The sequence below is a fragment of the Athene noctua genome, chromosome 12 (genome assembly GCF_965140245.1).
Source record: "Athene noctua chromosome 12, bAthNoc1.hap1.1, whole genome shotgun sequence".
Classification (NCBI taxonomy): domain Eukaryota; kingdom Metazoa; phylum Chordata; class Aves; order Strigiformes; family Strigidae; genus Athene; species Athene noctua.
In genome coordinates, this window is record NC_134048.1 from 12,202,590 (window position 1) to 12,217,277 (window position 14,688).

Genomic DNA, 14,688 nt, shown 5'->3' on the forward strand with positions numbered 1-14,688 from the left:
TGAAAGGAGCAGGCAGAGAAGAGAGGGGGAGTTAGGCTCGGCAGAGGGACCAGGGGATGCTGGGCAGCAGGGAATAGGCATTGGTGGTGCCACACCAGAACCCACACTTTCCAGTGACTCTGCAGGGCACCTGGCAGAGATTTTCCCCAGAACAACACTAGGATGGGATCAGGAGGAGAGAGACCCAACTGGAAAAGGAGCATCAGCCTGTCCCCCTGCACCTCCAGCAGGAAAATGATGAATCAATCAGAGCATCTTCTCTCCCAATAGTTGCCTCCACCCCACCATGAGGCAAACAGCAGAAGATAAAGGATGTGTGATTTAAAGCCTCCTTGCCCAAATCCTTCTGCCTCTGGGCTTCAAGTTCCCCCAGCACTGGCTATCACAGCACTGCTGAGCAGGGCTGGGAGCAGCACCCAGCCAGGATGGGAGCCCGGGGAGGGAGCAGGCACAGCCCCCTGTCCTCTGCGGGGCTCGGGGGCGCCTGAGAGGGCACAGCTGGTTATTTGCAGCTCTTCCGATGGAGAAGGCAAAGAAAATGTGAAGAGCTGTAAGCTCAGCCCAGGGCTGCCCAGTGGACAAGAGGGCATGGACCCCGAGAGGGCACAGGGGGAGCTTAGCCCAGGCTGCACCGCTGGCCAGATGCCACAACTTGTAACAAGCAATATGGGTTTTGTTTTCACTAAAAGCCCCCAAACACAGGCACCTCCAGCTTGACAGGGGCTCTCAGCCCTCACTCTTAAAGCTGGTTGTGCCCAGCGCTCTGTGAGGGACCCTGCGACAGAGGACTGCACCCAAAATGAGATGGGCCTTATATTACAGCTCCCCTGATCTATGTTTTTCATTGAATGGCATGATCTGGGGATGCTGATGGGAGATCTGTGAGTTTCTGGGACTGTGCCAGGGCTGCACTGGGCCAGGCAGGGCCATGGGCTGCTCCTGCCTCCTCCCTGCATGCCACCCCGCCCTACCCCCCCACGCCCCGCTTTCCATCTGGGCTTTGCCTTGGCTGATGCACGTCCAGTCCTCCCAGTGCCCTCCAAGTCCCACACAGCCCCTCGAGTCCCCTTCCAGTCTGGAAATAAGGTGCAAAAGCCCAGAAGAGGATGCAGATCTGAGAAATGGCTGAAGTGAGCCAGGAGTTCCTTCTTTTTGGTCCTCCTCCATCATGTTCCGAATGTAATCTATATCCAACAAGAAGCAGGCTACCATCAACTATAAAATTAGCACTGGAGTAAATTCAGACTTGCAAGAAGGACTGTTGACTGCACACAGCCTCCCGTGTTTCTCTCATCTTGTTTGAAAATTAAATATCTTTTGTTCCATGCCCTAACCTTGCTCGCAGTTACTAGAGCAGGCTCCAGGGAAAGGCAGCAGGATGCCCCATTTTTGGCTCTGTTTCTTTTCCTCCTGTTATTGGCATGAGACCACTGTGCATACAAGTTCAGTGGGATACATTTCATCATACTCCACTGCTCCTAATGGGCCTGTCTTTTGCATTTCTTTTCTGTTTATCTTTTCCCCAGGAAGTTCAGCGGAAAATATGCATCTCGTGATGAAGGTCCCTCAGCTGGACTGGACCATTTTCAAGCATAGCATCAGCACAGCATAAAAGCGAGAGGGTTGTTATTACGGCCAGGTTAGAAAACATAGGGGCTTTTTTTTTTTTTTTACCCTTGTTTAAATACAGATTCCCTTCCCTCACAAAATGTAACCCAGAGTTGGTGACTAGCAGGCACCAGTGGGTCACAACCTCTTTACTCAGGGGGGGTTAAGGGCCTGGGTGTTGCTCAGGAGGGCACAGACACCCCAGCCCTCAAGCACAGGACACATCCAGGGCACGGCATGAGTTCAGGAAAGGGAGCGGGGTGCCTGGCCTGCTCTGCACCCGGTCTCTGGGCAGCCTCTGCAGCTCCCTGCCTCCAACCTGCCTGTGCCATGCCCACAGCCCTGCCCTGGTGTCACAGCTCTGCAAGACACTCAGTTTTTCTGCAAGGAGAAGCAAAAACAGTGCCGAGGGACAAGGACCAGCCCTGCCTCTGCCTGGGAGCATCCTCTGCCCCAGCACTGCTTTGCACTGCACAGTCCCAGGTGCCAGCACAGTGATGGGTCCATCCCAGCACAAAGGTGAGGAGCAAAACCAGCCACCCTCTGCCAGAGGGTTCCCAGCCCCAAACACAGGGAGGATGCCAAAGCTGGAGAGCCAGGGGAAGGGGCTGCTTTCTGCTCCTGGGAAATGAATATTCCTGCCCCATACCACAGCTCTGAGATCCCCAGGCTGCTGCCCTGGCACACACTGCCATCCCGGGAATTGAACAGGATGGGCTGCACACCAGCTGTAATTCCCTTTTAATAATACATCACAGGAGGGTTGTCTCAGCACCCTCTCCTGCTCATCCACCTCCTCATTAGCTTTACTCCGCTTGCCCCATTTAGAGCTGGTGTACAAATTAATGAAGCACTAATCAGCTGGGGAGGAGCTATTAATAGTTGTGTGTGTCCCCTCCTTCCTCCCTCCTTCTCCCCCTGCCCTCCCCTCCCCCTGCCTCCATCCTCGGGTCTCCTGTGCCAGGAGGATGGGGGTACCTGGAAGAGCTCGGAGTCATCAGTGCTGTACTGGCTGGAGTCAGTCTCCGAGTGCTCCCCGCACCACTGCAGCTCACTGAAGCAGCTGGCTGAGTCGAAGTCGCTGGCATCCAGCTGAGACAAATCAATCTCAGGGAAGTCGGAGTAGAGGTGCTCCTCACCGGACACCTCGTACTGGGGAGAGAAGAGAAAGGGGGTGAGCCCTCCGCCACACCACAGGACCAGCAGCAAAAGGCAGCAGCAACCACCTGCGGAGATGGCTGGTCTGCCCATTGCTGTCACCTCCACTCCAGCCCATTACTCAGACCCTCTTTTGAATAAGCTTTGGCAAGTGGCTCCAGGAACAATCACACAGCAGTGCAGAGAGTGGAGAGCACCTCTTCACTGTGCATCTTGCAAATCGGTTTGCACAGCCTGGCACTGGCACTGCTGGTTACTGAAATCTGCCCCACAACTGCCATCCAAACCCCCTATCCTGCGTCCTGTGCTGTGGCAGGTGTCAAAACCGTAGCATCTACATTGGAAGAGCCTCGTCTCCTCAGTCGAGCAGAAGCTCAGGGCACAGCACAGCCACCTGGATCGTGGCAAAGCAGTTGCTGCTGCTCTTAGGGAAAAGTGAAGCCATTCCTGCCTTTGGTGCCCTAAGGGTGACATCCAGGTTATCCAGCTGCCCTGGAGATCATCAATAACAGAGCGAGGCAAGAGACTTGGGTGCACATGAGACAGCAACACACGGTGTGGCCTCACAGCCAGTCTGTGGGGCTGCTCTGTACCCCGTCCCCGTCCCCGCCAAATGGCACTGAACCACTCGGGGACAGTCCCCCTGGGCAAGCTGCATGTCGTGCACGTCCCAAGGCACCGCCGAGGCAATACAGACCCTGGTCCCCACATCACACATGCAGGATTAGAAAAATGCCATGGAAACGAATCGATGTCCGGGTGCAAACGGGGGGATGCGAGCTCTAGGAACTGAGCTAAAAATCTCCATTTAACCACAGAAAGGAGCTGGGACCTGCCTGCTTCTGCCTGGCTCCCAGCCACTGCATGGCCACGAAGCCCCACAGCTGCATCCAGCACCCACAGGAGTGAGGGGGGGGGCCTCGGGTCATGCTTGGTTTTGCCCCCAATGTCCAGGTTCAAACACAGAGGGGAAAGGTCTGGTGGACTCTTCCTGGTATTGGCTGCTCAGGGGGAGTTTTCTGGCGATGAGGGAAGCAAGTTTATTTACAGAGCAAACGGATTTTGGAGCAGACAAACATCTGAGCATGTGAGAGAGGCTGCTGGGGCAGGAGAACATGGGGGCCTTCCCTCCTGAAATGTGCTGGAAGGATCTCCTCCAACACTCAACAGGAAGTAAAAGGGATTTCAAACTGAGCTTCAGGAATGGAAAAGACAGTATTTCTCTTTCTCTTTGCTTTTTTTTTTAAATTGGGATACTCTGGGAGTGTTAACTGTGTTCCCATAGGCTGAGGAGTCTGCATGCCATGCTCCCCACTGGGTTTACAACATCCTGTGACACACCAAAGGACACTCCTGTGCACACATCCACTCCTATTTTGCATTTCTCACCTGCTTCCCACTCTGTCCCATCCCAAGGGCGGTGGACAAAAGGGTGAGCAGTTTGGAGAATGCAGTGAGCGTAGGGGAGAGTGGCTTCACAGCCCCATAGCAAGCCAGTGCTGTGTCCTGGCAACGGACTGCCAGCCCGGCTGTGCCCATGGCCACAGTGGGGCCGGGGGCTGCGGGGACCTGCCAGTGCAGCCAAAGTACTGCCAGGAGCCAGGGAGCTGCCCCCATGCTGGGGGGATGCTCCCCCCACTGCCCGGCCTCTGCCCTGATGCTGGAAGGAGGTGTATCAGGTAGATATCCATGAGCGTGGTGCCATCAAGTATATCAGGCACAAAAAATAAGTCTATGCAAACACCTGAATGGCTCTGGGATCTGGGTCTCTTCAAACCTGCCCTGCAAAAACCTTTGGTCCCTAGGTGGTCAGGGAGCATGTAGCAGGTCAAGGGTCCCCATCTTAATCACTGCCAGCTCTGGGGGATGGATGCAGATGCTACCCTTCCCCTAGCTCTCCTGTCCCGTCTGCTCAGGGACATTCTGGGCTGCTCTGGGATCAGATGTCCTTTGGCCTTTCAGATGTGTCCCTTACCTGCTGTGGCTTGTCCCTGCTTTCCTGCCACCACTCTTGTGCCTGCTCCAGAAAAAGTCTTGCAACAACTTTGGCTCCCCCTTCTCCCCAAATCTTCCCATGGGAACACAGGCAAAGGCTTTTATTTTTAGAAAAGCCATACATACATATATATATGTGTGTCTCTGTGTGTGCGTGTGTGTGTTCAATTAAAAATAGCAAAGCAGTCAAATTCTCCTGCTCCTTTTGATATGCCACAAGGGAAAAGATCCTGGTGCTGAGATCACAAGGAGCAGCTGACACCAGTGCTCGGGATGTCTTTTGATCAACTCCACAGATGTGACATGTCCCCATTGGCAACAGGGCTGGGTAAAAATAAACTCCTGCAATCTAATGCTGCTGAGCTCTCTCTGGGCACCCTGGAGGCAGGAGTGCTCTGCCACTGCCAAGCTGTAGGCAGAGGTTGGCTGTGGATGCTCCCAGGTTTCCAGCTAGCATAGGTCAGGTGTGCCTGAAAACTCAGCTCTGCCTGCACCAGTCACTCTCCTCCTTGGAAAAAGTGGGGAAATCCTTTGCTCAGGGTGGCTGCCCGCACGGGCACCCAGCAGGACATCCCAGCGTGAAGCTGTGGCTCCAGCCAACCCCCTCTCCTAGAAAGGGTCATTTAACTGGCCCAGCCACCGAGGACTTGAGCCTCTGAAGGGAATCCATCACTCCAAGCACTGCTAGCCCAGCACTGAGCGCTGAGAGCAGAGCCCCTCTGGGCTGGCCACAGGGGTGGGGGAGGACGCAGCCCCCCGCCTGGGTAGGGGGTGGCAGCGGTGATGGGGAGGCTGCCTGCGGGCACTGGACCTCATCTGCTCTGACTTTCCCTTTTCCCACCCTTTGCATTTCCTGCTGCCTTGGGAGAGGAGTGAACTTTTGTTCTAATTTTACTTGGGAGTTTGTAGGAAGATCAGCCATGGGTTCTTGGTGTGCAGCCAGGAAACACCCATGGAGACATGCTCAAAAATTCGGAGGCATCCTCCAGCCCAGACACCTGGCCTGTGTGCACTGCAGTGTGGCTGTGACCAGACAACTGCCGGCAGCTCATTGCAACTTTGATGAATCCCCGCTCTGAGCAAGAGGGATGCCCAGGCAGCTACACGGGTGGCCCGGTGTCACACACCTACATTCTCTGGGGAAGCAGGAACCCAAGCCTGGGCATCCCCTCCAGCAGCAGCAGCCCCTGCAACACCACCACGTGGGCAGCTGCACCTGAAAGCCACAGCTAAAAGGTGGAGAACATTTGGGGAATGGCCTCTGTTCAGAGCCATCCATCCTCCTCAGCTTTCTGTGAAGCATGAACCAACCCTGACCTCAGCCCTAGCAGAAACACAACTGCAATTACAGGACAAAGAGGCAGCTGGTACTCGCTTGCATGTAGCAAGGAACTTTGCCTCTGCAGAGGCTTTGCTTGCTGGGAGGACAGAGCATTAACGGTTTTATTCATTTACTGCTGAGCTTGGAAGCCCTTCCCCACTGCAAGGGGTTTATAACTTCAATCATGGGAATGGGGGTTGCCCCGGGCAGCTGGCAGGGACCCTTGCACTGAGGGTTTGTGCTCGTTTTGTGCCCCTGACAAGGCCAGCTGGATTCAGCAGCTGCCATGCTGTGCGTGCCCAGGGACAGCCTGGAGAGCAGGAGGGCTCTGCGCCCGCCGCGGCTGCACCATCCACATCCACCATGGTGGAGCTGACAATAGCAAAAAAGCACAAGGGACAGTGCCCAAAGTGGCAGTCAAGGACATCCAGAGGTCACCTCACCAACTCTCCTGTCCCAGGGAACCTCAGCTGCACCTAAATGTTTCCAGACAAGTAGCAGCAGGGCCTCTCCCTAAACACTGCAGGTGAGGAGGGACTAGCTCCCCCCACAGCCTGTGCTATGCCTTCTCCTGGAAACTCCATGCGAGCAAATCAATTTGAGAGCTTCTGGTAACTCCTTAATCAGCATCCCTTTGTCTCCTGGGGCTGCAAATGGAAAAGCTCCCAGGTGCTCTGGGGACTGCACCCTCCAGGGCACCTGCTGCTCTGACTCCCCGTCCCTTTGCAAAGCCCCCAGTCTTTGCCCTTCCCAGGGCAATGGCAAGGTGGAGCAGGACGAGGAGCTGACATGGGGGTGAGCCCCATCTCTCTGCCCAGTTGTGAGGGTGACCAATGCGAGCAACCATCTCTAGTGTCCTCATCAGCTCCAGTACATGTCCCAGGCTGCACCTGCAGCAGAGTGAGGGCTGCCGCTGGCTAGAGCTACATCCAAGGACGCCTCATTGAGCACAGCTCACTGCTGGGTCCCAGCATCGTGAGGACATTAGATGGGACATTTCCCCTTCCAGGTCTTTCTCCTGCTTTGGAGCAGTGCTAACTTTGGTGCAGGAGCATGTGAGGTCTTATCTCTGTAGAGAAACGAGGTTCCTCTCCAAGCCCAACTCTAATTCAAATATTGGATTAACAAGACAGGACATGTTTTCCTCTTTCAGTGTCAACTTGGGCTCCTCAGACTAAACCTGTGGTCAGTGGGACTGGAGAAGTTGGCTGGGGCCGGGCTGCTGGCTTCTGGGGGCAGCCGTACCCCACCGACAGCAGACCTTGGCTCCACGTGTGTGCAGCCAGCTTGCCCGAGGAGCAGGCGGAGCACAGCCCTCTTGCCTGCCAGCCTGAAAACAGGCTCTAGACACCTGGAATTCATCAGCCTTCAGGCAAATGCTGATGCTTTGGGGTTTTGCCTTCCCTGCGGCAAGCCTGGGAAAGAAGCAAAGGGGTGATGCCGCCTCCAGACACCATCTTGGAGGAACCGCAGCCCTGAGGACAAGCAATAGCAGCCTAAACAGGGCAAGCAAGAGAGCTCAGCTGCCCACAGCCTGTGGTGATTAACTGGCTCAGAGGGGCTGGGGACAGGGCAGTGACCGTGACAAAGAGACCTGCAGGCCCTCTCCTCTGTCACACCCCTGACAACAGCACAGGTAGAAATTTCCCTTATCTGCAAACCCCCTAGGTCCAGCCCCTTGAAGTTTTGGCCAAGTATTTTTCAGTGAGCACTGGGCGATGGCACATGCATTGTGCTTGTGCTTAGTGAGGCTGCAAAAGTTTCAGCTTCTGAACTCTGCCGGCATGGAAGTGCTTCTGGAGGGGCGCAGTGTCTTTGCGGGAGCTTAATCCTGTTTAAGCCTGAGAGGCCAGATTTCCATTGCTGCCTGTATACATGGCTCCAGGATGCTTTGCAATTGCCTTGTCACTCACACGCCACTTTGCTGTATAGAAAAAAGGAAGGAAAGTGGCAGCTCCTCGGAGGGGCCGTAGGAACTAGCCAGAAACAAGCAGCCCATCTCCTCGCCAAGGGGCCAAAGTGGTGACTACAGCCAAGTGCCTACCCAAAGCATTAAGGGATAAATATACATCCACATGCACTGGAGACAGAGCCCCAAATTAGCCAGTAGCATTTAGGCTGGGACCCAAACCAGCAGAAGGTGAGAAATGCCGAGAACATGAAGTGCCGGCTCCCGCTAGCCCTCCCTTGGCGGCACGGGCAGCACCAGCTCTCAGCGCCTGCAATTGCAGCCAGCCGGGGGGTTTCCCCCTTCTTTCCCTCACCTCAGGCTTGTCTCTAAAAAGGAAAGAAAATCCTTGGGCAGGGGTTTTGGAAAGAGCTGTCCGGGCTTATCAGGGAAATCCGTAATTACAGACTGCTTCAAATGGGGATTACAGCCATGCAGGCAGACGGGCGCCAGGCGGCTGTTTCACCCGCATGAACTCTCCCCTGGGCAGCGGGCTGGCTGGTGTTGTGGTGGGCACGGCTGCCCGCCCCGCTAGCTGCTTCAGGCACAGGGGAGCCCTACTTGGGCAGGCAGAGATGGGTGCCTGCAGACCTCCAGCACCCTCCTGGGCTGCCCCTGCACTGGAGTGGGGAGGCGATGGGGCCACACAGCTACCATGACCCATGCCAGGCCCAAACCCAGCTCCGTCCACCCCCGGGGTGCACCCTGCTGTCCCCGTGGCTCCCACTCAGGGAACATGGTCCCAAGATAGTCACGCTGCAGCACCCTGGGGGGGGTCAAATCTGGGTGCTGCCAGGCCCTTATCATCTCCAAGGACTCACCAGCTCCCTTGCAGCCCAACCTGCCAAGGGACCTGCATGGGGTGGGTAGCCCCCCTCCAGTACCAAGGAGGAGGGCAGAGGTGGGGATTGAGGAGAGAACTATAAATAAGTGTAAATACAGCAAGGAGGCACCTGGCCAGAACTGTGAAGGTCACTGGAGTGTGTGCCAGCAGATAAGCAACCCCCCTCCCCACTGGCATTTGACAAAATGTCACTGTGAATGAGGGAGAGGTGGTGTCGGGTTGTGCCTTGGCCTGGCTGACCCTCGCCACCCCCCGATATTTATATCCTGTAAGCCCCAAAGTGGGGGGCGAGCAGTCCCTCCTCGGGAGGCAGCAAAGACAGAGAGGACCCTGCCTGCAAGCACACTGACGTGATACGGCAGAGGGAGGCACAAGGAGTGCAGAGGCAGGGCTGTCCAGCTCCCCAATTTTGCAGGGAAAGGAGCACATGAATCTCCCAGACTCCCAAGTCAGCACAGAGGTGTACTGCTAGGAGCAGGGCATTTCACCCTCTGCACTCCGTTGATTTCTAATTTTTTTAATTTCTACTAATTTGTTTTAACAATTCAGCTCAGCCAACAGGAGGAAAAAACAGCACCAGCATTTAAAGCCTGGACAAAACAAATAACAGGTTGATCCTTCCTTCCACTCGAGCTGCTTAAAAACAACTGCAGCTTGTCCGCATTGCCACGGCACGTGGGAGCCGCGGCGGCAGTGCCCGGCCCCATGCTGGACACCCCACACCGACACGCGTGGAGCAGCCGCCCTCCCAGTGCAGAGCAGGCGAGGGGAGCGGGTGCAGGCAGTGCCCGGCCCAGCGGCACCAGCAGGACAAGGGGTGCTCGGTGCCAGGCTCCGAGCTGCAGCCTGAGCGTGAACACGGTCTTGCTCGCTGACTTTTGTCTTACATTAGAAAGGTGTAATTAAGATCAACCATGAGATGCCAGTAGTAGGAAATATTAAACATTAACTGCAAACAATAAACACAAACTTGCCAGGATATCTTTGATATGGAGGAAAGATGGAAGAAATTGCGCTAAGCTATCCTTGAGTCACAGCATAGAAAAAGGGAGCCTGAGATACTAGTAATAATGCACTGAATAAACAACGCTTTGCTGGAACACTTTAAACAAAGGTGTGTCGGGTTTAGGAAGAAGGGCAGCGGCAAAGTATATCACAGGTTACAGAGCTGCATGTTCGTACTATACTCTGCAGTTGTTTATTTACACTCCAAATTACAGAGTCCACCGTATTTCTGCCTGAGCTCTGGGACGGGCCAGCCCAGGGCTGCAGGACCCACTGGAGTCAGGGAGATGCCGCAGCCCCAGTCACCCCACACAGAGCCCAGAGCACCTCCCCACTGCCGGCACCCTCCGGCACCGCTGCCAGCGCCGGGGCAGCACCACCAACCACAGGCAAGGGCAGAAAAGGAGAACCGGTGGTTGTTTTGCCCCGTGCAAGGAGAGGGGCAGCAGGTAGACACAGTGGGGAACAGGCTGTTCTCAGAGAGGGACACTCCTCTCTCAACACTGGCTAATGGAAAGAGCACATGCCGACTGTGGCTGTGGCCAAGCGCCGTGCCGTGCCGGCTGCTGCTGCTGCATGTCCCCAGGATACAGTCTGCCGGGCAGAGGCTGTCCAGGCAGTGCCAGCGTGCTCAGGCACACACAGCGTGCTAATAACAGTGTCTCCCATCTCAGGAGAAGTGTGACAGCTTTATCCTGCACCCCTCGAGCCAAACAGCAGCATCCCCATGCCAACCCTGCCAGCAGCCAGCCTGGCAAACACGGCCCACCACCCACTGATCTGGCACAGCAGAGAGCAGCCCCCCCAAATATGTATGCGCCAGCGGCTGCTGCCAGCCTTGCCCCAGTCACCAACGGGTGCTGCTGCCAGCAGCGGGGCTGGCACTGCTCGATGGCATCAGCTGGGCAGAGCACAGGCCTGGTCCTGAACACTGGTGGTGTTTTCTGAGAAATTCTTTGTTATCTGCCTCAAAAACAAAGGCAGGACCAACAGACAGCAACTGGCATGTGCTGAGCCGGGTACAAAACCACAATGGGAATTGCAATGTTCCATCAGCTCACGAGTTCTCCAGCACTGCCATGCAATCCCCTGGCTGTGGGGAGAGAAGCAGAGGCAGGAGCAGGCAGGTACTATACTCTAGCACGACAGCCAACCTCCTCACCACAGCATTTCTCTAGTGAGGCAGCATAGCCTATGCGGGGCGAGGACAGAGCAAGAGGTGGCAACCTCAAGAGGCTCTGCGCAGAGGATGCCCAGCGGGACAGGGAGCAGTGGGGGTCATTGCAAAGGCCAGCGGGGGCATGGAGACCCGAAACTCTCAGGACTGCTTACACTTGCAGACTCCTAGCTGGGGGTGGCAGAAAACGCTGTGGCCCAGTGGGGCAGCCTGGGGAGCCCCAGGAGCAGGGGTGCCCCTAAGCTCCAGACAGGCTGGCAGCACAGGGGTCCAGGCTGTGCCACGGGAGAGGGCAAGTGCCTGACTCACCAAGGAGCTGACTATTAGCCAGCTGTGCTGGTCACAAAAATTCCCCACGATGGCAACTCCCTCCTTTTGAAAGGAAAACATGAGGGGGCAATTATTTTCAGACCTTCCTCTTCTGATGTCCTGGCAGCAAGCAGCCACATGATGGTTGTGGGCAGAGGGACGACAGCGCAGAGGCTCCCCCGGGGTTGGAGTGGCTGCAGGGGCTGGAGGAGGAGCAGCCCTGCCCCTGCCCTGCTCTAGCCACAGGTCCCTGTGGAGGTTTGGTCACCAGCTCGCGGGCTGGCAGGGCTCCACGAGCCTTTTTTTGTGTGGAGGATATTGCAAATGTCCTCCTGTGGCACAGCCCTTTGCAGCTAATATCAGTTCAGCTCTGTGGGCACTGTTCTCCCTGTCACCAGCAGCTCTTCACTCCTCTCAGCTGGCTGCAAGAGCAAATCCCTGCCAGGAGGCAGCGAGCAACTGTCCCTCCAGCTCCCCACAACACGAGTGAAGCTGAACATGCCGTAACACAAGGAAAGCAGAGACACTGCCTGCAGGGAGTGTGGTAGACATCACAATGTTGTGCCACGTTGGGTTCCCACTCCAGCTCCAGAGCTGCCCAGGCGATCCCAACCTCCACTGTGCTCCCCACCCGCAGCCACAGCCTCAGGATCTTCCACGGTGTTGTGCTTGGAAAGCTCCCCTTGGCCTTGATAGGGAGCCACAGCCACAGCCTGTGGTCCTGGGAATCCCTGAACTACCCCCGGGGGCTGGCAAAGGCAATGAGGGGAAGCCAGGAAGCTTTTGGGGCCCACGGGCAGGCAGCAGGGAGTGAGCGTGCCGGCGGGGCAGGCCCTCGGCTGCACTGGAGCCATCATCCCGCCATGCTGCCAGCTCGGGGGTTGCTGCTTTGAGGCTGTGAAATGACAGGGGAGGGGAGGCCAGCTTGGGGTCAACTATCATTACTGAAATATTCTCCTCCCCTGGCTTGGGACACCAAGCACAGGGCTTTCTGGGTGGCAGCTAATTGGAGGCAGCAGCTCGGCATGCAGCCTGGCTCTGCCGCGCTCAGTGGCGGGGCTGTAATTCCTGGCGCATTCTGGCACTCCATGTCAGCAGATCCATAGCTGTGCAACGGGAGCTGAGGTCAAAGCCAGGCTGAATCCTGCCCCTTTACATACACACCTGATGAGCGGGTGGAGAAAACCTGCTGACTGCTGGACACCACAGCCCTCTGCCAGGTCTGTGGCCATCATCTGCATGATGCTCTTCACCTCCCCGCACCATAGGACCTCACAGATGCTCCTGTGCAGAGCAGGGACTGTCCAGGCAGCCACCTCCCCTGCCAAGAGTGCTCCCAGTCTCTTTTGCCAGGGAGGTGGCAGGCAGGGGAGGGAGGAAAGCATGTCTCCTGCCTGCCTCCCAGGCTGTAGGTTTTGTACTGAAGCTCAGAGAGGTGTTGAGGCCTTCCCTGCCATGGAAGACAGTGTGGTGCCCTGTACTGTTCACTGATGTCTGCACTGCCAGCAGCAAAGCACCCTCTTAGCGCTAATCAGGATGAGATGGGAGACAGGGAAGGCTCAAACTGGGGTTAAGAAAGCGCAAGGAAGATCTTCCCGCATTAGCCTGACCTCCCAGAGAGTCCAGCCCTGATGCTCTTCTGCCACAGGCACGCTCCAGTGACACACCATCACCAAACCCGACCCACTGTGACCCTCAACGGACCCTTTCTCCTGCCAGAAACTGGCTGTGCTGGCCCTCCTGCCAGGGGGGTCTTTGGGGGAGCCCCCACTGTGCCCAGCTCTCACATGAAAAATGAAGTTTTCAGCTAGAGGCATGAGACCTCAAATGATGAAAACCACTGTGGAAAGGGCAAAACTGCTCAGATCTGTTTGTACCCTCCCACCAGGCCTGTCCCTGCATGCCAGGCCCATGTCCCGGCAGGGGTGGACGTGCCAGCCCTGCCCAGCCCTCCCTGCGAGGTGGGCGGGCGCTGTCGGCCACCCCTTGCCCAGCCAGCTCCTGCCTGCTGCCCTGCACAAGGCCCTGGCACCCCATGGCACAGCCACGCTGCCTGCACCTCACTGCTCCCCACCCCTGCAAGAGCAAAGAGAGGGGTTCCCCATCTCTTCTCTTGAACTGGGGGCTCCCTCCTCTCCCCTCTTTGGCTGGGCCCATCAGCCAGCCACCGCAGGCTCCCTGATTAAATTACTGCCCATTTTCTGGACAGTGTCTGGTAGTGTTCTGGACAAAGGAGATGTGTCACCACCCAGTATGGTTGCCGCCTGGCTCCACTCCAGCACGACTCTGGCTGTGGTCCCCGGTAAAGCAGGCAAGAGGGGAGCGGGGGAGCCCAGGCATTGGTGGGCAGGCACAGCGTGGGTGCTGCCGCCTCCTGGGCTTGCCCAGGGAGGGCTGTGCCAGCCCCAGCACCCCAAAACTGCTGAGAGCTGGCATGGCTGCATCGCCCCTTCAAGTAACTCAAACCATCTAACAGAGCATTGGGAAAGGGGGCAGCTGAACAGCTGGGTGTTTTCCAGGTGGGCATCATCAGTGCTAGGAAATCATCGGTATTGATTTCAATACCATAGATCAATGGTACTGATACTATACCAATTATTACAGTGGGGAAACTGAGGCATGGGAAGGTGAAATGAGAGCAGGTTACAGCAGGTCCTGTGACCACGAACTGCACACAGCTCACGAGGTGGATGGTGGAGGTGCCAGCACCCACTGCACTTTCACTAGCACAACCTGTTTGGCCTGGGGATTTCCCGGTGCTACACCAACCAGCACAAGGCTTTGCTGTGCCTGGGTCTGCACTGGAGCTCTGACAGTGTTCCGGGAAGTGGCGGGTGTCCCAACCAGGCCACCTGCCCCTGGAGACCTGGGGCTCGGGCTCTGTCCCTGCTTTTGGCTCTGCAAGGAGCATTTCTGGGAGCCACAGCCTGGAGTCAGCACTGCCTACCCGGCTGCTACTACAAGCTTTCCCCGGCGTCAGAACTGGGCACTCCCCTCTCCACTCCCCCCCACAAACAACTGACTCACCCCGGAAAGAAACTGCTCCAAGATCTCCAGATAGAAAAATCCCTCCAAGGGCAAAACACTCCTTCAGGAGCACATACAAACGCGGGCGATCACCCACATACACAAAGCTTCATGCTATTCCAAATTTCCCCCCTGCAAGGGACCACACCTTTCCCCTCCCCAAAACACCAGCCCAACAGGCTCCAGCAGGGCGCGGGAGCTGCACACCCAGGTGGGGTCCAGTCGCTCCCCCCTGCTCCGGCTGGGGGCTGGGACCCCTCTGCCCCCCAGAACCAGTGGGGTGAAGCCCAGAAACA

General features: G+C 56.6%; 1 protein-coding gene across 1 annotated transcript in view; it reads right to left on the reverse strand.

Moving 5' to 3' along the window:
* Positions 1–14,688, reverse strand: part of PPARGC1B (PPARG coactivator 1 beta) — a 53,935-nt gene that overhangs the window by 15,684 nt on the left and 23,563 nt on the right. The window contains exon 2 of the mRNA XM_074916166.1: positions 2,587–2,760. Within this exon, the coding sequence (XP_074772267.1) occupies positions 2,587–2,760 (174 nt within the window). The remainder of the gene's footprint in view (positions 1–2,586; positions 2,761–14,688) is intronic.